Source organism: Nerophis lumbriciformis, linkage group LG14, assembly GCF_033978685.3.
Source record: "Nerophis lumbriciformis linkage group LG14, RoL_Nlum_v2.1, whole genome shotgun sequence".
NCBI classification, from domain to species: domain Eukaryota; kingdom Metazoa; phylum Chordata; class Actinopteri; order Syngnathiformes; family Syngnathidae; genus Nerophis; species Nerophis lumbriciformis.
Window position 1 is genome coordinate 18,531,463 of NC_084561.2, and position 25,090 is coordinate 18,556,552.

General features: G+C 38.7%; 2 protein-coding genes across 6 annotated transcripts in view; one reads left to right on the plus strand and one right to left on the minus strand.

Moving 5' to 3' along the window:
- Positions 1-25,090, plus strand: part of LOC133616537 (3',5'-cyclic-AMP phosphodiesterase 4C-like) — a 220,554-nt gene that overhangs the window by 193,040 nt on the left and 2,424 nt on the right. For all 5 annotated transcript variants that reach the window (XM_061975934.2, XM_061975930.2, XM_061975929.2 and 2 more), the window contains 8 exons: positions 3,288-3,381; positions 13,030-13,202; positions 13,278-13,376; positions 13,452-13,616; positions 13,691-13,790; positions 15,339-15,493; positions 19,468-19,590; positions 21,944-22,126. In XM_061975934.2, the coding sequence (XP_061831918.2) occupies positions 3,288-3,381; positions 13,030-13,202; positions 13,278-13,376; positions 13,452-13,616; positions 13,691-13,790; positions 15,339-15,493; positions 19,468-19,590; positions 21,944-22,126 (1,092 nt within the window). The remainder of the gene's footprint in view (positions 1-3,287; positions 3,382-13,029; positions 13,203-13,277; positions 13,377-13,451; positions 13,617-13,690; positions 13,791-15,338; positions 15,494-19,467; positions 19,591-21,943; positions 22,127-25,090) is intronic.
- LOC133616538 (gamma-interferon-inducible lysosomal thiol reductase-like) overlaps positions 13,028-25,090 on the minus strand; it is a 36,819-nt gene continuing 24,756 nt past the window's right edge. Inside the window, exon 10 of the mRNA XM_061975936.2 lies at positions 13,028-13,208. The gene's annotated coding sequence lies outside the window, so the exon portion shown is untranslated. The remainder of the gene's footprint in view (positions 13,209-25,090) is intronic.

Below are 25,090 nucleotides of genomic sequence, written 5' to 3' on the forward strand. Positions count from 1 at the left end.
AAACAGACTTCATCTAGAAGTGTGAAAAATGGAGAACCCCACCTATTTTGGGAATTTGACTGCTTTAGTGCATGTAAACAGAGTGAGTGAGAGTTTCATGAACGGTGCCTTCAGTGAAAGAGTTAACCCCCGCCCCATCCCCGCCTGCTTCTTTCAGACTGGTACACTCAAATCTCCCCCAGTCAGCGAGTCCCTCCTCTGCCCAGCCTCTGCAGGAGGCCCACCTGATTGGACAGAGGGACACGAACACTATGTAGGGCGGGGGAAGGGCAGACTTTCCTCCTTTCTGCTGCTCATTGACAGCGTGTGACAGTAGTTGAATGGGCGACTTCAGTCGCTCCTTTTTCTTCCCCATCCATCCAGTCCCAGTCTTCCCCGCTGCATCTCACCCTACTTATTACCCACAACAACCCCCAGCACCGCCTTCAGGACTGTCTACTTTTATTTTCACAGAGGGGGTTTTCGTTTGGGTTTTTTTTTTTTTAAACCAGCGCTACTGAACGTGAAGCAGCAGTTTTCAGCTTGGAACTCAACCAATAAATGTGTCTGCTCATTGGATGGGATTGTAAGCTGGGGAAGATCACCATGCGTGGAATGGCTTGTCTGTGTTGGCTCTCTGGGGTTGTCTCAGACAGGTGAGCAATGCTGCCTTGTTTACGTTTGACATTGTATCAATCAGCAGTGCAGGTTTTGCAGGGGGCGCGCCAGTGAGCGAGAACATGCATGTTAGAGGGATGAAGTTTTCCACAATATATGGGTGACATGCTTGTAATAAGGGGCCACAAATGAAGTATTTACATTATGATGCATGGTGTGAGTGATTGTGACACAGTGTCGCTCTCAGCACTGCAGCAGGACACCCCCTTCACAACATACCAGATGTTACATAACAGCTTGCACTGCGATACAACCTAAATGCTCAACACACTGAAGTTTGCAAAGAAAAAAGCTCATTCATGGCAGTTTTTTCAAGACCTTGTGGAAAAAAAGCTAGTCAGAGATCATCTCAATGGCAGCACATTATTAGTGTTTTTAAGAATCTGCTTCAAAAATGTGAGTCCCTCACAAGTTTTTTGAACTGAACTCGCGGGCCACCAGTTGAATTGCCCAGATGATGAAAAAGGGAGGACCTAAAATATAACAACTACAACTACACCTTCCCAGCAGGCACAATATATGAAAACAACGTTGAGAACTTGTTGAATTAGGTCCTGACGTTGAACAACTCAAACCTAACGTTGAAACAACATGCTTTTTGACGACGTTTAATGAATGTTGGGTTCTGACCTTGATTTCATTGATTTTTGGTCATTTCTCAACCAATATTTTACAAAAAAAATTTTTTTCATTTTTCATTTATTTATTTATTTCAGGCAATGACATAAAAAAGTACAAAGTTGACAACACAATAATATAAATTAATATAGTGCAAAAGGTAATGTATAGTATGTAATGCATGATTGTCCAGTTTTGCCTGAAAGTGAGTGGGAAGAAGATAATTTATTTAATCCCACCCCCAGTTCTCCATTCAGTGATTATTCACATGAGTTTCACTCTTACTTTGTTCAAGGATTATAATACAGATGTTGTATCATAGTGGCATTACCACAGATAACAATAATTATTACACTGTAACAATAATTTGTATCAACAATGTAGGAATAATGAATATACCAACAATGGTAATAGACAACATAGCAATAATGGTAATAGACAACATAGCAATACTGGTAATGAAACATTGAGCACATTTTAACACTTTGAGACAGAGTATAGCAGCAGGTCAAATTAAAGACCCTCATCTCTATATTTGAACCAGACCCCATGTTTGTATAATAGTTTAAATCAATTAATAGTTTGGCATTGCTTGTGTTGTAAGTCCAGTTTGTTCCATAGTTTTACTCCGCATACAGACACACAAAAACGTTTACGAGTGGTTTGAGCTCTCGGCAATAAGAAATATCCAAAGCCTCTCAAGTTATGAGCCTGTACTCGTCTTATAAAAAAACGTTGTAGATTAGGCGGCAATAATTTGTTAAATGCTTTACATAGGATTATTAATGTATTATATTTAACAAGGTCCTCAAATTTGAGCAATTTTGATTGCATATACAGATTATGAGTATGTTCTAAATAACCAACGTTGTGAATGAGCCGCACTGCTCTTTTCTGTAATATGATCAGAGGATGAATTGTGTTGTGGTAAGTATTCCCCCATACTTCAACACAGTATGTAAGGTATCGCAGTATCAAGGTGCAGTATAGAGTACGGAGTGCATTTTCATTGACGTATAGTTTTGCTTTATTTATAATTGAGAGGCTTTTGGAGATTTTTGTTTTAATGTGTCTGACATGAGGTTTCCATGATAGTTTACTATCAATTATTACTCCTAAAAATGTATTATAATTTACGATTTCAATTTGGGTACCATCAATACTTATTTTCTGTTCAGACAACACAAATACAATGTTGAAACAACATGCTTTTTGCCAACGTTTATTCAATGTCAGGTTGTGACGTTGATTTGACCATTGCACTTTGGTCATTTGCCAACCAACAACGTGGATCCAACGTTAGACACCAACGTCGTCCCAATTTACAAATAGAACTATTTTGCAACGTTGAGTGTTGTCTTGTCTATCTGTGTTGGCCCGTTGATGAGGCCGCGACACCGAGAGGGACAAGCGGTAGAAAATAGATGTTTAGAAGTCACTTTCAAAAAAACGTATACATATATAATCAACATTGTATCAATGTCTTATGCCTGCTGGGTTAGTTACATAAATCACATTACAAACTGCCAAAAAGTAGAGGACCTAGAGGGGTGCCTTAAGGAACGCCTCTGTTATGTAAATCGCAAGTTTAGACCCCGGTCTTCTATGTTTGCTAGCAAGGTTTAAAAGTCGATGCAAGGATCTGCCAATGTGTTAACAGTGGTCCAAGTTCTTCGACACAACAGGAGCACTCTAATGTTTTTAGGACTTTACTGCAGAAATGTTTGTCTCCCAAGTTTTGAATTGAACTCGGGGGGCCGGTATGGTGTCATTTTGGTCCCAGTTGAGTAACCTTGCGCTAGAATGTCTTGATTTTCCATCTGCATGTACTTTACTGTATTATTGCCTGCACTATTCCTTCTATGCATTTACTTATCGCCTGCCACTTATTGTAATCCCTCTTTGTTTTTGTTAAACCACTGTATGACAATTAGACCTTTATTTTGGCGAGTCAAATAATTTTTGTACTAACCACATATCTGTGTGTTTGTCGTTTCGATGTCTCCACGCAGTTTAAGAGGATGCTAAACCGAGAACTGACTCAACTATCAGAGACCAGTCGCTCAGGGAATCAGGTGTCAGAGTTCATCGCCAATACCTTTTTAGGTGAGTTACATTGTCTCAAAGAGCATGCACAACAATGTGGCATTACTGGTGTCAGATAAGACTTGTTGATTTTTTCATCAGTTTTAACCTGTACTTTTTGTGGCCCTAAACAAGTTTTTTTTGTGGTTCCATTTCGATCCTTATATTACTCGTGTAACACACTCGGGGGTATAAGGCTGAATGCAGCCTAGTGAGTAATATGTATTGTTAGTATTATATAATGTCCAATGTTTGTATTACTGTATTTTTCGGAGTATAAGTTGCTCAGGAGTATAAGTCGCACCGGCCGAAAATGCATAATAAAGAAAGAAAAAAACATATAAGTCGCACTGGAGTATAAGTAGCATTTTTGGGGGAAATTTATTTGATAAAACCTAACACCAAGAATAGACATTTGAAAGGCAATTTAAAATAAATAAAGAATAGTGAACAACAGGCTGAATAAGTGTACGTTATATAAGGCATAAATAACCAACTGAGAACGTGCCTGGTATGTTAACGTAACATATTATGGTAAGAGTCATTCAAATAACTATAACATATAGAACATGCTATACGTCTACCAAACAATCTGTCACTCCTAATCGCTAAATCCCATGAAATCTTATACGTCTAGTCTCTTACGTGAATGAGCTAAATAATATTATTTGATATTTTACGGTAATGTGTTAATAATTTCACACATAAGTCGCCGCTGAGTATAAGTCGCACCCCCGGCCAAACTATGAAAAAAACTGCGACTTATAGTCCGAAAAATACGGTAACAGGTAAAACAATTGTTTGATAGGTCCAAGGGAAAATAAAAGTGTAGGATATCTCCTACTGCAGTGAAGCCAATTCAAAACTGCCATGCCGCTTTGGCATTAATTGAAAAAGTAAACAAAATACCAAAAATGTGGAAACTCTATGAAAAAACAGATGTTACTATAGACACTATATTATTTGGGGAAACGTTTGGCTACGATATAAACCTAAATAATACGGGCGTTATAGAAATACCCAAGTAAATCTGTCACGATGAAGGCATTCAAAGCAATGCTAAATTAGCAATTATCTCTCTGGGCTTTTGAATGGACGCTGCTAAACCGAACTTTTACAAAGGACATGTTGACTCATCACACATAAAAACATAAAAGTTTAGTAGAGACAAAATATAATTGTGTTCATTGGGCAATTTAGTCCATCAAAGTAGAACAAGCAAACGCCTGCACAAAGACCACAGTGATGATCAGCTACTGAAGGAAACAGTTGTAATAACCATGTGGCCCCTTTGCCTTTGTAGCGCTCAACACCAGCATAAAGTATTTATGCCAGGGGCCAGCCCTGGTTTTCACAAATAATATATATACTTTTATTCATCGAACAATATAGTAATGTCGCTGTTCAATTAAAAAGCTTACATCTCCATTTTATTTTCTAATTGTTTCAGTTTTTTATTTTTGTTGGCTTTTTAGGGGTTTTTTTATTTAAAAAAAGGAGATACAAACCCCGTTTCCATATGAGTTGGGAAATTGTATTAGATGTAAATATAAACGGAATACAATGATTTGCAAATCCTTTTCAACCCATATTCAATTGAATGCACTACAAAGACAAGATATTTGATGTTCAAACTCATAAACTTTATTTTTTTTTGCAAATAATAATTAACTTAGAATTTCATGGCTGCAACACGTGCCAAAGTAGTTGGGAAAGGGCATGTTCACCACTGTGTTACATCACCTTTTCTTTTAACAACACTCAATAAACGATTGGGAACTGAGGAAACTAATTGTTGAAGCTTTGAAAGTGGAATTCTTTCCCATTCTTGTTTTATGTAGAGCTTCAGTCGTTCAACAGTCCGGGGTCTCCGCTGTCGTATTTTACGCTTCCTAATGCGCCACACATTTTTGATGGGGGACAGGTCTGGACTGCAGGCGAGCCAGGAAAGTACCTGCACTCTTTTTTTACGAAGCCACGCTGTTGTAACACTTGCTGAATGTGGCTTGGCATTGTCTTGCTGAAATAAGCAGGGGCGTCCATGAAAAAGACGGCGCTTAGATGGCAGCATATGTTGTTCCAAAACCTGTATGTACCTTTCAGCATTAATGGTGCCTTCACAGATGTGTAAGTTACCCATGCCTTGGGCACTAATGCACCCCCATACCATCACAGATGCTGGCTTTTGAACTTTGCGTCGATAACAGTCTGGATGGTTCGCTTCCCCTTTGGTCCGGATGACACGATGTCGAATATTTCCAAAAACAATTGTAAATGTGGACTCGTCAGACCACAGAACACTTTTCCACTTTGCATGAGTCCATCTTAGATGATCTCGGGCCCAGAGAAGCCGGTGGCGTTTCTGGATGTTGTTGATAAATGGCTTTCGCTTTGCATAGTAGAGCTTTAACTTGCACTTACAGATGTAGCGACAAACTGTATTTAGTGACAGTGGTTTTCTGAAGTGTTCCTGAGCCCATGTGGTGATATCCTTTAGAGATTGATGTAGGTTTTTGATACTGTGCCGTCTGAGGGATCGAAGGTCACGGTCATTCAATGTTGGTTTCCGGCCAAGCCGCTTACGTGGAGTGATTTCTCCAGATTCTCTGAACTGTTTGATGATATTATGGACCGTAGATGTTGAAATCCCAAAATTTCTTGCAATTGCACTTTGAGAAACGTTGTTCTTAAACTGTTTGACTATTTGCTCACGCAGTTATGGACAAAGGGGTGTACCTCGCCCCATCCTTTCTTGGGAAAAACTGAGCATTTTTTGGGAAGCTGTTTTTATACCCAATCATGGCACCCAACTGTTCCCAATTAGCCTGCACACCTGCGGGATGTTCCAAATAAGTGTTTGATGAGCATTCCTCAACTTTATCAGTATTTGCCACCTTTCCCAACTTCTTTGTCACGTGTTGCTGGCATCAAATTCTAAAGTTAATGATTATTTGCAAAAAAAAAAAAAAATGTTTATCAGTTTGAACATCAAATATGTTGTCTTTGTAGCATATTCAACTGAATATGGGTTGAAAATGATTTGCAAATCATTGTATTCCGTTTATATTTACATCGAACACAATTTCCCAACTCATATGGAAACGGGGTTTGTACATTGTTACCTTGGGGTATGAGTTTAATCAGTGACCGTGTTGCCCATTGAAATGAATGGAAATCAAATGAATCTGTCAATCAATTTTAACATGTACCATGCATTTAAAGAGAAAAAGACATGTTTAGATACATATATAAAACATTCAATAGAATGTACTAGTAGTTTTAGGAAGTAATGTAATAATATGTTTACCTTGGAGAGTGGAGTTCTAAAGTATTTCCTTTCAGCTGCTTTTCCGTCAAACACACCATCAGCAGCTTCTCCATATTATCATAAATAAATGTTGGTTGAGATAATATGTTAATGTTGTTGGCTGGCGTTATGCTGTCCTGCTTCAGTATGATGCAGACTCGCAGTGATACACTCGAATTGCTTCGCCAAGTAGCTAATTTACATGCTCAGTCATGTTTTTTGATCATTTCTTTCTTTAATTCAGTGAATGTCATCTGCTTCTGCTTCTCAGCACCATCCTTCACACTGACTTTCTTTGTTCTAATGGTAGGAAAAACAAAGTTATGTCCATGTCTCGCTATAAGCTAATGTTAGAGAGTACGACCAGATGTTTGGTCGGATTTTATGGGGTCCACTGTGACGTTAGTGGACCCGAAATTTTGCTGGAAACCCAAAGCATAAAAATTAGCTAAGACACAACTTATATCCCGAAAAAGTGGTATTCCACTTGCCTTTTATTTCACATTATACTCAATTAACGGTTTAAGCTGAAATAGGCAATGGTGCCCAACATGTAATATTCCCCACCTTCATATTCGTAATTTTTTGTAATTCTCCTACAAATGTAGGACTGTTAAATATTGTGTTGTCTTCATTAATACTGGTTTACAGCAAAGTATAAACTATGATGAAAGTGCATTAGCCGAAAGGTGTATGTATGCTGTGTGTGAAAGGGGGAATGAGCAATACTGTTCAAAAAGAAAAAGGCCATATGCATATGTTTAAATATTACCAAGGAGAAATAAATTGGGGAAAGTAAGTATTTGATCCCTTAATTTGTATTGCTTCCATTTATGGATGTATGCCAATAGTGGTGTCTTTCTCAAAAAGCTTCTTGTTGATGGTCTTGTAGTCCATCCAGTCTTGTGTAGGTCTACTATGGTCATTTGACAGCTCTTTAGGTTGAATGGGCGACATTGTTTCTGTGACAGGTGTCTTTAGACCACATAACGAATTAAGATAGAAGTAAAGTCGTCCCTCGTTTATCACTGTTAATTGGTTCCGAACATGATCACGATAAATGACGGTAGGAATCTATTTGTAATAGACTGTAATCCCGGTATATTTTTCCATTAAAACCGAATGAATCTCATTCTTGGCAATTGAAAACAAGAAAATGTTGTTTTAGCGTAATTGCGCCCCTCAAAACACCAGATTTTGCCAGAAAACCATGAGCACAATTGTCAGAGCTTTGATGAGCTTAAATGAGTGAAACTGCCATTATACTGCTGAAATGCAATGACAGTCAATGATATTGGGCTGTTATATATAACATGGCAGATGTAAATAAGTGCATTCGGAAAGTATTTACAGCGCTTCACTTCTTCCACATTTATTATATTACGAAATGGAATAAATTCATTTTTGTCCTCAAAACTCTACACACAATAACCCATAATGACTATGTGAAAAAGTTATCTTTAGAAATGTTTGCAAATGTATATAAGTATTCATAGGCTTTGCTCAATACTTTGTTGATGGACTTTTGGCAGCAATTACAGCCTCAAGTCTTTTTGAATACAATGCCACAAGCGTGGCACACCTATCTTTGGGCAGTTTTGCCCATTCCTCTTTGCAGAGATGCTTGTCCTTCTGGAAAGTTCATCTCTCTCTACAGAGGAATGCTGTAGCTCTGACAGAGTGACCATCGGTTCTTGGTCACTTCCCGGACTAGGGTCCTTCTCCCTTGATCGCTCCGTTTAGACAGCTGGCCAGCTCTAGGAAAAGTCCCGATGGTTCCAACCTTCATCCATTTACGGATGAGGGAGGCCACTGTGCTCATTGGGATCCTTATCTGTACTTTTCCCCAAATTTGTGCCTCAAGACGCTCTTGTCTGGGAGGTCTACGGACAATTCCTTCAACTTCATTCTTGGTTTGTGGTCTGCCATGCACTGTCAAGTGTAGTACCTTTATATATAGACAGGTGTGTGCCTTTCCAAATCATGTGCAACCAACTGCATTTACCAAAGGTAGAGTCCAATTAAGCTGTAGGAACATCTCGAGGATGATCAGTTGAAACAGGATGCCCCTGAGCTCACTTTTGAGCTTCACGGCAAAGGCTGTGAATAATCATGTACATGTAAGTGATTTTTTATTTTTTTATTTTTTTTAATATATTTGCAAAAAAACAAAAAACATTTTCACATTGTCATTATAGAGGATTGTGTGTAGAATTTTGAGGGAAAAAAATAATTTAGTCCATTTTGGAATAAGGCTGCAACAAAACAAAATGTGGACAAAGTGAATCGTTGTGAATACTTTCTGGCTGCACCGTAAAAGTCTTGTGTGATCTTTCTGTCTCATTGTAGCTCAGTAGCAACTGTAATTTTTTTGTCGACTGTATTAAAATCACTGTTGTCATGAATTAATGACACAGGAGGTCCTTCATACTGACAGCCATCAGACTGTATAATGCATATGTTCCTTGACTGCACTTAAATGTAGAGTATATGTAGAATATATTTATATTATTTATATATTATATATATAACATGTTATATATATTATATTATTTATTATTATTCTTGTCTATTGTGAGCGAACTGTGGTGCTTAATTTCCCCCAGGGATCAATAAAGTACTTTCTATTCTATTCTATTCTAATTATTGACCTACTGCATTCAAAGCTGTTATTACCCAATCTCCAATATTCCGCTCTACAACAATTTTTTTTTATTGCATATTTTCTAATTACTAGAAAAAAACCAAGTTTTTTTTCCAAATGTTTATTTATTCATTTGATAGGGAAAAAAATAATACACCTAATGAGAAACAGACACTCTTTTCCACCCTCCCTCCCCAAATTTTTTTTATAAAGAAAAGTAAAAATTTTAACTTAAATAAAATGAAAATGCAAAAACAACACACACAAAAACTAGTAGTCCTACATTTTCTTGCCAAAGATCAGTCACAGTGGGTGGTAATGCACTAAAAAGACTAAAACCTTAAAAAACAAAACATAAATAATAATTACAAAAAATTATATCAAAATAAATTGATTTGAAGTTGTTAAAAGATTTTAAGCTTTGAAAGTAAAACAAATATTAATTTATTGCTGACTTATGACACTTTTAGGAGCGGGTCCCTTTTTGGATCCCAAGTGTAAGTGTGTAGGGTCAATCTTAAGGTTGCACAAAAGTATATTAATCATTTTTAGAATATGCCGAGGGCCAACAAAAAACGAGCTGTCGGCTGTAAATTCCCGCACTTTGGACACCCTTGGAACCAAAGGGAAGAAAAAAGAACAGGTCTCAGTTAAAAGGAATCGAATAATAAGCTAGTTTTTAAATGAGAGTGTTTTTTTTTTCCCCCCGCGACGCTAAAAAAGAAGGAGGCGCTGTGACAGACAGCATTCCCGAACACATTGTGTGGCGTTGTCGTAGCAACAGGGTGCAATAATATTAGAGGGCATGTTGCATCAATAGAAGACTCGGTCTGTCGGGAGGATGGCGGCTCAGCCCAGTGAGAGGGGAGCTGTCAGTCACACGGTGTTTTGATATGGCTGCCTCGACGTCAAGCCTGGCTCTGATCGGAGATGACCGCCATGGTTTCGGGTGTGAGGAAAAGGAGGCACTATGAGAGAGGTGAGAGGGGGGCTCCTTGCGTGACGCCAGCACTGTGGTGGCTTTGCATCCTTATGGCGACGTGTGTGCTTCTCCCGTCGTACTTGGACGTCATTAGATTGTCCGTTATTGACATGGTTTGTTGGCGCAGCTCAAGGCTCCACTATTTGGCACGGAAAAAAGTGATGAGTCATTTCAAACACGCGCTGCCTATGGGGACGACGTGTTTGTGTCTGCATGTCACATGGAGGTCATGTTGAGCCTTTCTTGTTTAGTAATATTATTGCCATGTTGTTTTTATCATCATGGATGATGACAACCTGTATATTAAGTATGGTAAAAAAAAAGCTTCTTTTTTTTTATGAGAAAATATTAGAAAATGGATGGATGTATATTAGAGATGTCCGATAATGGCTTTTTTGCCGATATCCGATATGCCGGTATTGTCCAACTCTTAATTACCGATTCCAATATCAAGCGATACCGATATATACAGTCGTGGAATTAACACATTATTATGCCTAATTTTGTTGTGATGCCCCGCTGGATGCATTAAACAATGTAACAAGGTTTTCCAAAATAAATAAACTCAAGTTATAGAAAAAAAATGCCAACATGGCACTGCAATATTTATTATTGAAGTCACAAAGTGCATTATTTTTTTTAACATGCCTCAAAACAGCAGCTTGGAATTTGGGACATGATCTCCCTGAGAGAGCATGAGGAGGTTGAGGTGGACGAGGTGGGGGTTTAGGGGGGTGTAAATTGTAGCGTCCCGGAAGAATTAGTGCTGCAAGGCTGTTCTGTTGTGTTTATGTTGTGTTACGGTGCGGATGTTCTCCCGAAATGTGTCATTCTTGTTTGGTGTGGGTTCACAGTGTGGCACATATTTGTAACAGTGTTAAAGTTGTTTATACGGGCACCCTCGGTGTGACCTGTATGGCTGTTGACCAAGTATGCTTGCATTCACTTGTGTGTGTGAAAAGCCGTAGGTATTATCTGATTGGACCGGCATGCAAAGGCAGTGCCTTTAAGGTTTATTGGCGCTCTGTACTTTTCCCTACGTCCGTGTACCACTCCGTACAGCGGCATTTTTAAAAAGTCATACATTTAAATTTTTGAAACCGGGACCGATAATTTCCGATATTATATTTTAAAGCATTTATTGGCCCATAATATCGGCAGCCCGATATTATCGGACATCTCTAGAAAATATGCATACAATGTAGACAAGTTTATGTATAATCCCTTTTGGCTGGTGTTAGTATGTTCTTTATACATGTTTCTATTGTCAGAAATACTTTAAACCTTGCTAAATGTTTATCAACACTACACATTCATCGTTAGCTACTGTAGTGATGGGTAAATGATGCCTCAGTGAGTGTACGGCACACTGGGTACCTGTATTGACACTGTACGGATACTGTGTTGTGTTAGACGTGGGACTCTTTGGACATTTCACGATTTGATTAGGATTCTCAAATGACGATTTGATTTCGAATCGATATTTGATTCAATATGATTCTTGTAAAATAATATTTAGTAAATAAATTGTAGTAAAACTTTTTCAAAACAAATTACAGTTTACAAAAGCTGTTCTTGGCTGCTGACGTAAGACTTGTACGCACAATATATAAATATATTTTTAAATCATTTTTAACTACAAAAATCACAGAATGTTAATCACTTTAGTTAAAGAAATTGGGCAACCACAACTCCAACCCAATCCCAGCTTTACAATATTTATTTAACAAAAAATGTTTAAATCAACAAATTATCAATAATAATAATAGTAATCTGAACAATAGTTGTTTGTTTTTAATCCCAAAAATGTGCATATATGTAAATGTTATATATATATATATATATATATATATATATATATATATATATATATATATATATATATATATATTTTTTTTTTTTTTTTTATTATTTTATTTTATTTTATTTATTTATTTATTTTTTTTTATTTATTAACGAATAGCTGTATAGGAAGGAATATGAAACTCTTATTTGAGAACTCTGGTTCGATTCAGAATTGATTTTCTATTCGGACAGATTCTCACAATGTATTATTTGGTATAGTAATTACAATACGACTTTTTACAGGTTGCATGGAGATGACCTAAAACGTCTTTTTCCTATTTTTGTAAAATCTATTTTTGAAAAAACAATAGCGATTTGGATGTAAATATATCTTTTTTTATTTCTCAGTCAAATGATGCAGCAGCTGTATCGGTCACATTGTTTTTATTCTTAAAGTGACACACACATCGAGGCACACAGTATCACTCAGGCACCGATGCGTCAGTATGGTTTGACCCATCACTATTGATAGCTAATGTTAGTTGCTAAACTTTGCTGTCGCTATCGTCAGCTGACAATAAGCATAACTTATGCGTGTGAGTTATGTGGGCCGTAGTTAAGGTGCTCAAAGCCGGAAGAGAGCGGGATATAATCCTTACACTTTGGAATGTTCTACTGCTGCTTAAGGTTGCAAAGAGTCACTTTAAGGACATTACACATGCTATAGAAAGTCATGGTCATGTTTCCCATGCCCACCTGTTGTCCTCATTTATAAACACATTATGATGGGACTGTGTGTGAATGCAGCTTGTCATCCCAACTCCGTCCAGAAATGATAATAATTAAATAACGTGTTGTAGGTATTGGTGGATTTGATGCGGCGTGTGTGCTGTGTACTGTACCTACACTTTTTATATATGAATATCATATCGATGTTGGTTGTCACTGCAGAGAAACAACATGATGTGGAGATCTTGTCTCCACCGCCAAAGGAGAAGGAGAAGAAGAAGAGGCCCATGTCACAGATCATCGGTGTGAAGAAGACCACACCGAGCCCCAGCCTCGCATGTACTTCCATCCCTCGTTTTGGAGTCAACACCCCACAGGAGAACCTGCTGGCCAGCGTGGGTCTACAGATAAACACACACAAAGAGAAGGAGGAAGGTGTTATAAATGTCCTGTTTGACCTTTTTTTCCAGGAGATTGAGGACCTTAACCGTTGGGGTCTGGATATATTCAAGATAGCGGAACTATCTGGAAACCGCCCTTTGACGGTCATCATGTACTCCATCTTCCAGGTAGACACATGTCTGAACCATTACTACTTATTATTATTGCTCACTAACATGAGCTGGTCATTCCTTTTTTGGCAGGAGCGAGAGCTTTTAAAAACCTTTAAAATCCCAATGACCACCTTCGTCACCTTCATGATGACGTTAGAGGACCATTACCGTGCTGATGTAGCGTACCACAACAACATCCACGCTGCTGACGTGGTGCAGTCCACACACGTGCTGCTGTCCACTCCGGCTCTAGAGGTAAATGTCCAACACTTACCATTAATCCAAGTGGAGGAAGACATTTTTTAATTCTGCTTGTTCGTCTCGTCCAGGCTGTCTTTACAGATTTAGAGATCATGGCTGTTTTGTTTGCCAGTGCCATCCACGATGTTGACCACCCAGGGGTCACTAACCAGTTCCTAGTAAACACAAGTAGGTATTTCTTTCTCCTCGTGTCCACATTTACATCCTGACACATTAAAAGTCTCATCTGCACTTTATTGGGATTTTTTCATCTCTATCTACAATCCCTATGCGAGACAAAAACACTCATCTTGCTCTTTTATGTGTGTTCTAAATAGTGACAAACTGTTAGTACGAGGCAGCTAACAATGCAGATACAGGTAAAGGGATTAATCTATTCTGACGATAAAAAACATCTAAAACCGCCATCAAAGCTCAATTTACATGCCATAACCTGCATATTAATCCAGCTGTAGCGTCATTGTTATTCTAAGAGCTAACGCCAAGGAACTACTTTTTTGGGGTCGTGACACATTGCCTTGCTCACACTGCTTCTCACTAGCCAGCTAGTAGCTAGCTCGAGCTGCTAATAACATTGGCTGTGCCCCGCCCTAAAATCAAGAAGAGGAAAGAGCTCAAGCTGCTTTTGTTGCTGCTGTACTGCCTTTGAGTTAGGAAAAAGTAGAGATGTCCGATAATGGCTTTTTTGCCGATATTCCGATATTGTCCAACTCTTAATTACCGATTCATACAGTCGTGGAATTAACACATTATTATGCCTAATTTTGTTGTGATGCCCCGCTGGATGCATTAAACAATGTAACAAGGTTTTCCAAAATAAATCAACTCAAGTTGTGGGGAAAAATGCCAACATGGCACTGCCATATTTATTATTGAAGTCACAAAGTGCATTCTTTTTTTTAACATGCCTCAAAACAGCAGCTTGTAATTTGGGACATGCTCTCCCTAAGAGAGCATGAGGAGGTTGAGGTGGGCGGGGTTGAGGGGGGCGGGGTTGAGTTGGTGGTATTAGAAACAAGTTACGGTAATGCTTAAAAATGACCAAAATACTGTAAATATTACACATTATTATGAACTTGCCTGTGGCTACATTACATACAGTAGGAAGGGGCCCCATTTGTTGCGGACTACCTGACACATGAAACGTCATCATAAGATTTACAGAAAGGAGGGCTGAGCAGAGTCCACGAAGGAGCCTGACGCGATATATAGTAAAGCGTGTTCACGGTGCAGTAAAGCATGATGGCTGCTGAACACCCACCTGGGTGGGTGCACTATCCACTTAAGCCATCAGATGTCACTAGAATGTTGAATATTTTAAAATGTGTTTTGTGGCAATTCCAACTTTGACCACAGCGTCAGTGGCGCTTTCCATCATTTTCAGCAGACTGCATTGCAAAAATATTAACCCCCCCCCTCTTCCTTTCGCGCAAGATCCACCCAGGAATGGGGCCTTATGAATCCCTTCCGTACATAGAGCATGTATACCAGATGTTGTTGTAGGTGTTTTTAGGCGGAATAGATCGTATCCCATTACAGGCATTTTTAGCTGCCAATCAATTGGCGCAATCTCAAAACCACAAAATTCCTGCAGGGTTTGACTGCGGTTCTGGTTTTCAGTTGTAGAGCCGCACCGCATCCTTCCGAGTGCCATTTTTTTGTGATATTTGGTTTAAAAGAAAGTCAGATTTAGAAGACTTCGGCTTGCCTTGGCAGGTTCTGAGCTGGCGTTGATGTACAACGATGCCTCAGTGCTAGAGAACCATCACCTTGCCGTGGGCTTCAAACTGCTCCAAGGGGACGACTGTGACATCTTCCAGAACCTCAGCAAGAAACAGCGAGATTCCCTTCGCAAGATGGTGATCGACATGGTGAGGCTTTCTTCTTTATCATACCTTTAACTTCAGATGATAAAGTAGCAGTATGACTAAATGCTAAAGCAAATTAAGCTATCCAATGTTTTTTATTGATGATTACCATTTTATTTTGATTAAGGATTGGCATAACCCAGTAATTAGTGTTAGTTGTGTAAAATTAAATGTAAATTAATGACGACCAGCAGAGGCGCTGTTGATTTTGCCTCAAAGATACACAAGGTCACTCACTTATGGGAAATTGAGCCCCATTCTACAATAGACATGGTGATTTGGTCTCTTTTAAGCAAGTTGGTTCTTAGGATCCCAAAATGTTATCAAAAATTGTCAAATAATGAATGACTAGTGTACAAGGCATGCATCATGTCAATGTGTCAAGCTGCACGATTGCAGTATTATCCGCTTATTCTTTTCCTCAATTGCTACCACTTCAGTTCATTGTTGCCAACTTAGCGACTTTCTTGCTAAATCTGGGAACTCCACTTAGCAACTTTCCCCCCTAAAAGCCACTAGCGACAAATCTAGAGACTTTACCTGATGTTTTAGAGCAGTGGTTCTCAAACTTTTTTTCATCAAGTCGCACCTCAGAAACACTTTAGTACCACTAAAATGAGCATACTTGCCAACCTTGAGACCTCCGAATTTGGGAGATGGGGGGTGCCATGAATGAGTATATCCGTTCGGCCACCGTGTTCAATGGAGAAGTATGATCTACAAAATGTGCAGGCAGCATACTCCTTCCCCTTCCAGCTGTCCTGGATGAACTGAAATTATTTTTTCCAATCATTTTGGAACTTGCAAGCGTACTTCTTCTTCTTACTCCTCGTCGCCATGTCTCCTCTTCGTTCTTCTGCTTCGTCTCTGTTAATTTTTTTGGACATTACTACTTGCTGTAGTTTTGAAGCAATGCATGATGGGAATCCGGATGTTGTGTGTCAGTGTATTAACGTGCCGGCTGGAATAAACACACGCTGAGAAATAGCTCCGTGCCTGCCTTCTTTATGGGTTATAGATAAACCTATGGATAACGGAGACATATATAATAGTCTCCTTTTCAGGTGAGAGAGGACGCTAAAGGCAGTGCCTTTAAGGCACGCCCCCAATATTGTTGTCCGGGTGGAAATCAGGAGAAATTCGGGAGAATGGTTGCCCCGGGAGATTTTCGGGAGGGACACTGAAATTCGTGAGTCTCCCGGGAAAATCGGGAGGGTTGGCAAGTATGAAAATGAGCAACATTAAAATACAGTTGCGTAGTAAGCCTAGGTATTCATTAAAAACAAGGCAGATGTTTTATTTAATAAGTACATTTAATATTTTTGTAACATTACACACAGTTTGACCAGTAACACTGAGTTTGAATATCGGAAAATAAAACACTGTGCTTTAATCAAGTGTTTCTTTGGCCACAGTTAGAGAATGGCTGTTTTAGAGCAGTGGTTCTCAAATGGGGGTACGCGTACCCCTGGGGGTACTTGAAGGTATGCCAAGGGGTACGTGAGATTTTTTTTAAATATTCTAAAAATAGCAACAATTAAAAAATCCTTTATAAATATAAATAAAAAAACTCTTTTTTTCCAAATAGTTCAAGAAAGACCACTACAAATGAGCAATATTTTGCACTGTTATACAATTTAATAAATCAGAAACTGATGACAAAGTGCTGTATTTTACTTCTTTATCTCTTTTTTTCCAACCAAAAATGCTTTGCTCTGATTAGGGGGTACTTGAATTAAAACAATTTTCACAGGGGGTACATCACTGAAAAAAGGTTGAGAACCACTGTTTTAGAGACATGAAAGCATACAGGTAAAAGCCAGTAAATTAGAATATTTTGAAAAACTTGATTTATTTCAGTAATTGCATTCAAAAGGTGTAACTTGTACATTATATTTATTCATTGCACACAGACTGATGCATTCAAATGTTTATTTCATTTAATTTTGATGATTTGAAGTGGCAACAAATGAAAATCCAAAATTCCGTGTGTCACAAAATTAGAATATTACTTAAGGCTAATACAAAAAAGGGATTTTTAGAAATGTTGGCCAACTGAAAAGTATGAAAATGAAAAATATGAGCATGTACAATACTCAATACTTGGTTGGAGCTCCTTTTGCCTCAATTACTGCGTTAATGCGGCGTGACCGACACCAGCAGATGACATGGCACCCCAAACCATCACCCAACCATGCAAATTTTGCATTTCCTTTGGAAATTGAGGTCCCAGAGTCTGGAGGAAGACAGGAGAGGCACAGGATCCACGTTGCCTGAAGTCTAGTGTAAAGTTTCCACCATCAGTGATGGTTTGGGGTGCCATGTCATCTGCTGGTGTCGGTCCACTCTGTTTCCTGAGATCCAGGGTCAACGCAGCCGTCTACCAGCAAGTTTTAGAGCACTTCATGCTTCCTGCTGCTGACCTGCTCTATGGAGATGGCGATTTCAAGTTCCAACAGGACTTGGCGCCTGCACACAGCGCAAAATCTACCCGTGCCTGGTTTACGGACCATGGTATTTCTGTTCTAAATTGGCCCGCCAACTCCCCTGACCTTAGCCCCATAGAAAATCTGTGGGGTATTGTGAAAAGGAAGATGCAGAATGCCAGACCCAAAAACGCAGAAGAGTTGAAGGCCACTATCAGAGCAACCTGGGCTCTCATAACACCTGAGCAGTGCCAGAAACTCATCGACTCATGCCACGCAGCATTAACGCAGTAATTGAGGCAAAAGGAGCTCCAACCAAGTATTGAGTATTGTACATGCTCATATTTTTCATTTTCATACTTTTCAGTTGGCCAACATTTCTAAAAATCCCTTTTTTGTATTAGCCTTAAGTAATATTCTAATTTTGTGACACACGGAATTTTGGATTTTCATTTGTTGCCACTTCAAATCATCAAAATTAAATGAAATAAACATTTGAATGCATCAGTCTGTGTGCAATGAATAAATATAATGTACAAGTTACACCTTTTGAATGCAATTACTGAAATAAATCAAGTTTTTCAAAATATTCTAATTTACTGGCTTTTACCTGTATACTACTGCAGTAAATGTCCTCAACGAGCAGCTGGTGCTGCTGGGAGCTCCTCCTCATTGGTGGCCTGTCTGGCAGACGCCTCGCGTAGCGGTCCCAGCTGCAGTAAGAGCAGAGAGGCGACCCGCACCCCTCCGCATTCAGACTGAAAATTTAGCCATTAGCTACTTTCCTTACTGAGCAGTTGGCAACACTGCTTGAGTTACTTCCTGCCTTTTCGCTTGTAAAAAAAGATATTTTCGAATAAATCGTGATACTGATTTATAACAATTGTTAATCAATTAAAAAAATGTATTTATTTTTTTAATCTCTCCAGCCACTTAGACAAATCATACAGTTGATGTAGATGCTCCTATCTGCTGTACAGATTTACTTTAGAAGAGTCGTGTGGGAAACTTCGCTTGTTGCCTTATTTGTATTTGTCTTTATTAAATGTTTGGGTAGAATTGTATTAAACTAAACCAGTTTTCTTTTAAGTAATATAGACATTTATCAGCGTTTTTTTTAGGGAGGAATATAGTTAATCATAGAACCAGCACCCAATGTTTTTAAAAAGTATGAACTTTAAATGGAGAATCAATTCTGAATCGAATCGTTACCACCAAGAGTCGAATCGAATCGTGCGGTGCCCAAAGATCCACAGCCCTGGTATCCAAGACGGCGACGACTGAGGGTGGTTAACGCTGCATTTTGCAGCCTAGCCCTGCACAGACAGACAGGTTTTTGTTAAAGATGATTAATAAACACGTCCAGTGAATATAATTCATATTCCCTTCTTTCTCCAGTCTCTTTACTCAAATGAAACCCGATCAATACATACTTAATCATTCCACAGCATGGGATTCCCCAGACAGCACTAATGCTAAATGGAATACTCGCCAACATCTTGCTCAGCATAAATGAGACAGTCGTGTCCTACTAATAAGAGTCTTCAACAGGTGCTAGCCACAGATATGTCCAAACATATGAACTTCTTGGCGGACATGAAGACAATGGTGGAGACCAAGAAAGTCACCAGCTTGGGAGTTCTGCTTCTTGACAACTATTCAGACCGAATCCAGGTGAGAGCGCCGACACAAAGACAACTTAAGTGATCTAGCTGGGAATTATGTACTGTACATGCATGCTGTATTATGTTGTACATGTTACGCTTTATTATACCATATTTATTATCAATTGTTACTAGAGATGTCCGATAATATCGGGCTGCCGATATTATCGGCCGATAAATGCTTTAAAATGTAATATCGGAAGTTATCGGTATCGGTTTCAAAAAGTAAAATGTATGACTTTTTAAAACGCCGCTGTAAGGAGTGGTACACGGACGTAGGGAGAAGTACAGAGCGCCAATAAACCTTAAAGGCACTGCCTTTGCGTGCTGGCCCAGTCACATAATATCTATGGCTTTTCACTCACACAAGTGAATGCAAGCATACTTGGTCAACAGCCATACAGGTCACACTGAGGGTGGCCGTATAAACAACTTTAACACTGTTACAAATATGCGCCACACTGTGAACCCACACCAAACAAGAATGACAAACACATTTCGGGAGAACATCCGCACCGTAACACAACATAAACACAACAGAACAAATACCCAGAACCCCTTGCAGCACTAACTCTTCCGGGACGCTACAATATACACCCCCCCCCCCCCCCCCCACACACACACACACACACCCCCCACACCCCGCCCACCTCAACCTCCTCATGCTCTCTTAGGGAGAGCATGTCCCAAATTCCAAGCTGCTGTTTTGAGGCATGTTAAAAAAAATAATGCACTTTGTGACTTCAATAATAAATATGGCAGTGCCATGTTGGCATTTTTTTCCATAACTACAGTTGATTTATTTTGGAAAACCTTGTTACATTGTTTAGTGCATCAAGTGGGGCATCACAACAAAATTAGGCATAATAATGTGTTAATTCCACGACTGTATATATCGGAATCGGTAATTAAGAGTTGGACAAGATCGGAACATCGGATATCGGCAAAAAAGCCATTATCGGACATCCCTAATTGTTACCAACTCAGGGTAAATAATAGGTTTTTGTGTGTGCTAAAAAATGTCCTATTTTTGGAAAGACAAAGCACAAATGGGAAGGTTTCCCAGTGACATCCGACCTGTTGAACCAAGGGGTTTGGTGAAGATGTTTTTCCTGCCATTACATTTTGTAATTCATTTTAAAAAATGTCACACATGTGGAAATAAAATACATATAATTGTGAAAGTTGAATAATTAACAAAAATACGAAATGTTTGGTTCCACTTGGATACTTGCAAACCCAGATTGGAACTCACCACAGACGTCATAACATCATCAAAGCTCCCCTTTAAGCATTCACACACAGCAAAAAAATATATAACATCTTTCTGTGGCGGCTTAGGGGAAAGTTCTGTTCAAGTTTCACTTTTATGTCTCATTGCTCATAACTGTGGTGAGTTCAAAGACCTTTGATCAAAAGTAGAAACAGGCGTCACTAGTTTTAAAGACGGGGGAGACTTAGCTCCCAGGAGATGCGCTAATAATAATATAATCATAATAATAATTGTACATATGTGTACAAGATAATATCTACTTTACATTTTGAAGTAAAGGAACATTTGGCAGATTCATAATCATATTTAAGTGGTTAATGGCAGGTTATGGTATTCAAATTCATATTCTGGCCACACATCATAATAATCCCCTCAATTCCCCCGAAAATTGATTAATTTGCCAGAATATAAAGACAATATAACATACATCCATAAACGTGGATGCATATGCAAAAATGCAATATATTTATCTGTACAGTAATCTATTTATATCTGCACCTTATTGCTTTTTTTACCCTGCACGACCATGAGCTAATGCAACAACATTTCATTCTTATCTGGACTGTAAAGTTCAAATTTGAATGACAATAAAAAGGAAGTATAAGTCTTAAGTCTTTATATTGAATTTGTTGGCTTTATTATAAAAAACAACAAAAAAAACAACTTTTTTTTCAAAACAAAACCAAAATGTTTAAGGGCTTTAAATAGATATGTGGGATCTGAGCCGAGGATGTCGTTGTGGCTTGTGCAGCCCTTTGAGACACTCGTGATTTAGGGCTATATAAGTAAACATTGATTTATTGATATGTTAATTAGTTTAAAAAAAACCTAAATCAACCAAATCCATGCTATAATTATTTTTTTAGTGTTTGTAAACATACCGAGTGTGTGTATGGCCCAGAATTTGGCTATGTCCCCTGGGTTTTCACATGAATATGTGCGGTCCACTGAATCTGTAAATGTGCTGCCTCCTAGTGGACAAATCAATAGAATACAGTTAGGTTATATTTGTATGGTCACGCGTTTTAAACGACTACTTCTATACTACTATCACCACATGAACGACCTTTGACACGCACGTCTCTTTCAGGTTCTCCAGAACATGGTTCATTGTGCCGACCTCAGCAACCCAACCAAGCCTCTGGAAATGTACCGACAGTGGACGGACCGCATCATGGTGGAGTTCTTCACACAGGGAGACAGAGAGCGGGACAAGGGAATGGAAATCAGTCCCATGTGCGACAAACACAATGCCTCCATTGAGAAGAGCCAGGTAAGTGAAATACAGCTGACACACAATCAACCTTAAAACCAAGTCATTTCTCAAAGAAGAGAACATGACACACAAAATACTTTTAGGTTATACTCTAAACTTGGAAGTTATTTTAAAAATTTTCTTTTTTAAATCAAATGAGATTCAATCCAATGGCTTTGTAAAATAAATTAGCTGTACTCACATGATCCCTAAGACTATGGTCCTCAATTATTATACTAAATACCAGAGAGAACCTGATAATACTCATTTCTACAAATCACTGTTTCTAGCATTCTCCCTACAATCACCTGATTAATAAAACAATTATAAAATAGAACAATATGATTTCCCTGAGTGTGTAGACAGGACAAAAACAAAGAAAAAAAATTAATTTAGCGCTCTCTTCTCCCGTTTGCGCTTAAGTTTATTTTTTGTTTTAAAGTTACACACTTTCTTATTCGTATTCTTGCGCCCACGCCGCGTACGTTAGGCAAAGTCTGGAATGAAAGCGGGCACGTTATGGACGAGGCAGACTTTGCCGAGATGCCTTTTTATCTTGGATCTGTGAACATTGTGGAACATTAAGTTTAGCACTTGTACATGTCATTGAAATCAATGAAAATAATTTAAATTTGAATCCGGGCAGTGCTTGTGACGTGAATGTGTGTTGTCATGGTGATGTCGTGTGTGTATGCACGCTACAACAGCTTCTTATTCCTGGCTGGATGTGAATAATAAACAGTAGATGAAACTTTATTTCCCCTATCAACATAACGTTAATTTTTGTGATATTAAGAGTTCTGTTTTGTACAAATGTTTGTATGGTCGTGACATGTCACATGGGCTTAGTAGGCTGTTGAGCTGTGTGTGTGTGTGTGTGTGTGTGTGTGTGTTTGTGTGTGTGTGTGTGTGTGTGTGTGTGTGTGTGTGTGTGTGTGTGTGTGTGTGTGTGTTCTGGCAATGCTTACTTAATGGGGACATCACTCTGTTTACACAGTCACCTTTAGGGGACCTCTGACGGTATGGGGACAAAAAAACAGGTCCCCTAAAGGGAAACCTTTTTAAATGAGAGTCAGATACACTCTGAAGATGCCTAAGTGATTTTTAAGCTTTGGCCCATAAAACATGTTTACTGGTTAGTTTGAGTGTGAGACATTTGCACATTTGCATCATGTCATATTTAATTTGAACTTTTTTTATTTTTTATTTTTTTAAATAGTCCTCAGTAGTCACTTACAAATTTGTGTGAATTATTCAAAATAATTTAAATTTGGTACTCATAAACCATATTAACTCTTTTTACCCAGTGTCCCCAGTAAGAATGATCAGCACATTACTTCATCAATCCAGAGATTGAAAGACGTGTATGAGCTAACTGGGCAGTGGCCGTTTTACCAAAAAATGTTTATGCCTCCACAACCTGTAGAAAGGGTGGTCCCCACAAGTGATGATCAAAAACTTGGTCCCCATTCCAAATGATAACCTGTGTGTGTGTGTGTGTGTGTGTGTGTGTGTGCAGGGTAGTGTGACAGTTTGATTTTAAAGTACCAGTAGAGTGGAAAAACAATTTGACTTTATATGCTTATTTGTGTTTCATTGTATCCACTAAACCTTATAGAATTGTATTTACAATCCGCAAAAATTCCACAATTTCAGACGGCCATTATTAATATTTCGCTCCAAATATCTTTGGCTATTTCTGTAGATTCGAGGTCGGATGACATCAGGATGGAACACTTCCGCATTCTAACCATATCATTAGGTCAGTCATACTGGAAATATGCACAAGTTGGAAAAATATGTGCTGTCTATCAGTCACAATCCTTATGTAAGACAAGGACACATATGCCTGGCTTTTTTTATGCATTTGAAATTTTTAAATAAATAGCTAACAATTGAGTCAACACCTCGCAGGTCCTATGTGGCGCCCATTATACCCTCTCTAAAAACATCCAGAAAAGCAATACTCCAATTTACATGTCGTGACCTGAATATTAAACCTAATATGAGTGATATTGTTATTGTAAGAGCCAACGCAGACTGACTATTTTAGCGTCGCATTGATAGCAGTGAGCTAATGCTACTTTACGCTGCTATTGTTGACACATGGCTGTTGCTTCCGCTTTGTCTCAAACTTGCTAAAAGTAAATTCTAGATTATAATTCATGCATCTCTCACCTGCTAGTAGACAAATGTGGCCATAAACCTGCTCCACACAAAAAGATGCTAGTTGCGGCAACTTTTCTTTAACCCTTCGTAAGGATTGCGATTGAATCTTCATCTAAACGGAATTATGTGAGCGTCCCGTCGGTTGGCATCCCAGCGAGAGTGGAAATGTTACAGTAAGCGGTTGTTTTTATTATGTTTAGTTTGCATGTTTAGCACCTAGCAATGCTGCTGATGCTATCGTGTTACAATAAAAGCTGCATCCGCTTAGGACTCAGCTTCTAAAACTTTTTATTAATCCTCTTGGTGTTCGGCCTGAAAAATATAAGGTCCTGGATCATCATCGTTGTTGGCTCTCGCAAAGTCTGCTTGATTAGCATTGTTGTTGATGGGGAAGGGATCTGTGGTTCCTCCTGCTACGTCACAGATCACGTGACTGGCTTCCTCATTATCTCTCAAAATGGCTCCAGAATCTCTGTGAGATTGATCCTATTTTGATCATATCTATTTATTCGCAAACTCTGGAAGTCTTGATGTCATAAGTATATGATATTAGCTTCAATATAGAGGCAACCAAATGGATAGACTCTACATTGTGTATGTATTTTCTATTAAATAGTTACATAGTTCAATGATCACGATCCAGACCGTTAAGCGTCCGTTAGTACCAGGATGTTCCAACACGTCAGATATACAGTAAGTGCAGTTCTCTTCGACGATATGTATTAAGATTTTTGATAGTTAATACAGAGCAGCATTGGGGTCCTTGTATCCTCAGTTCACTTGATGTTTCAAGGCATCTCAATCGGAGCGATC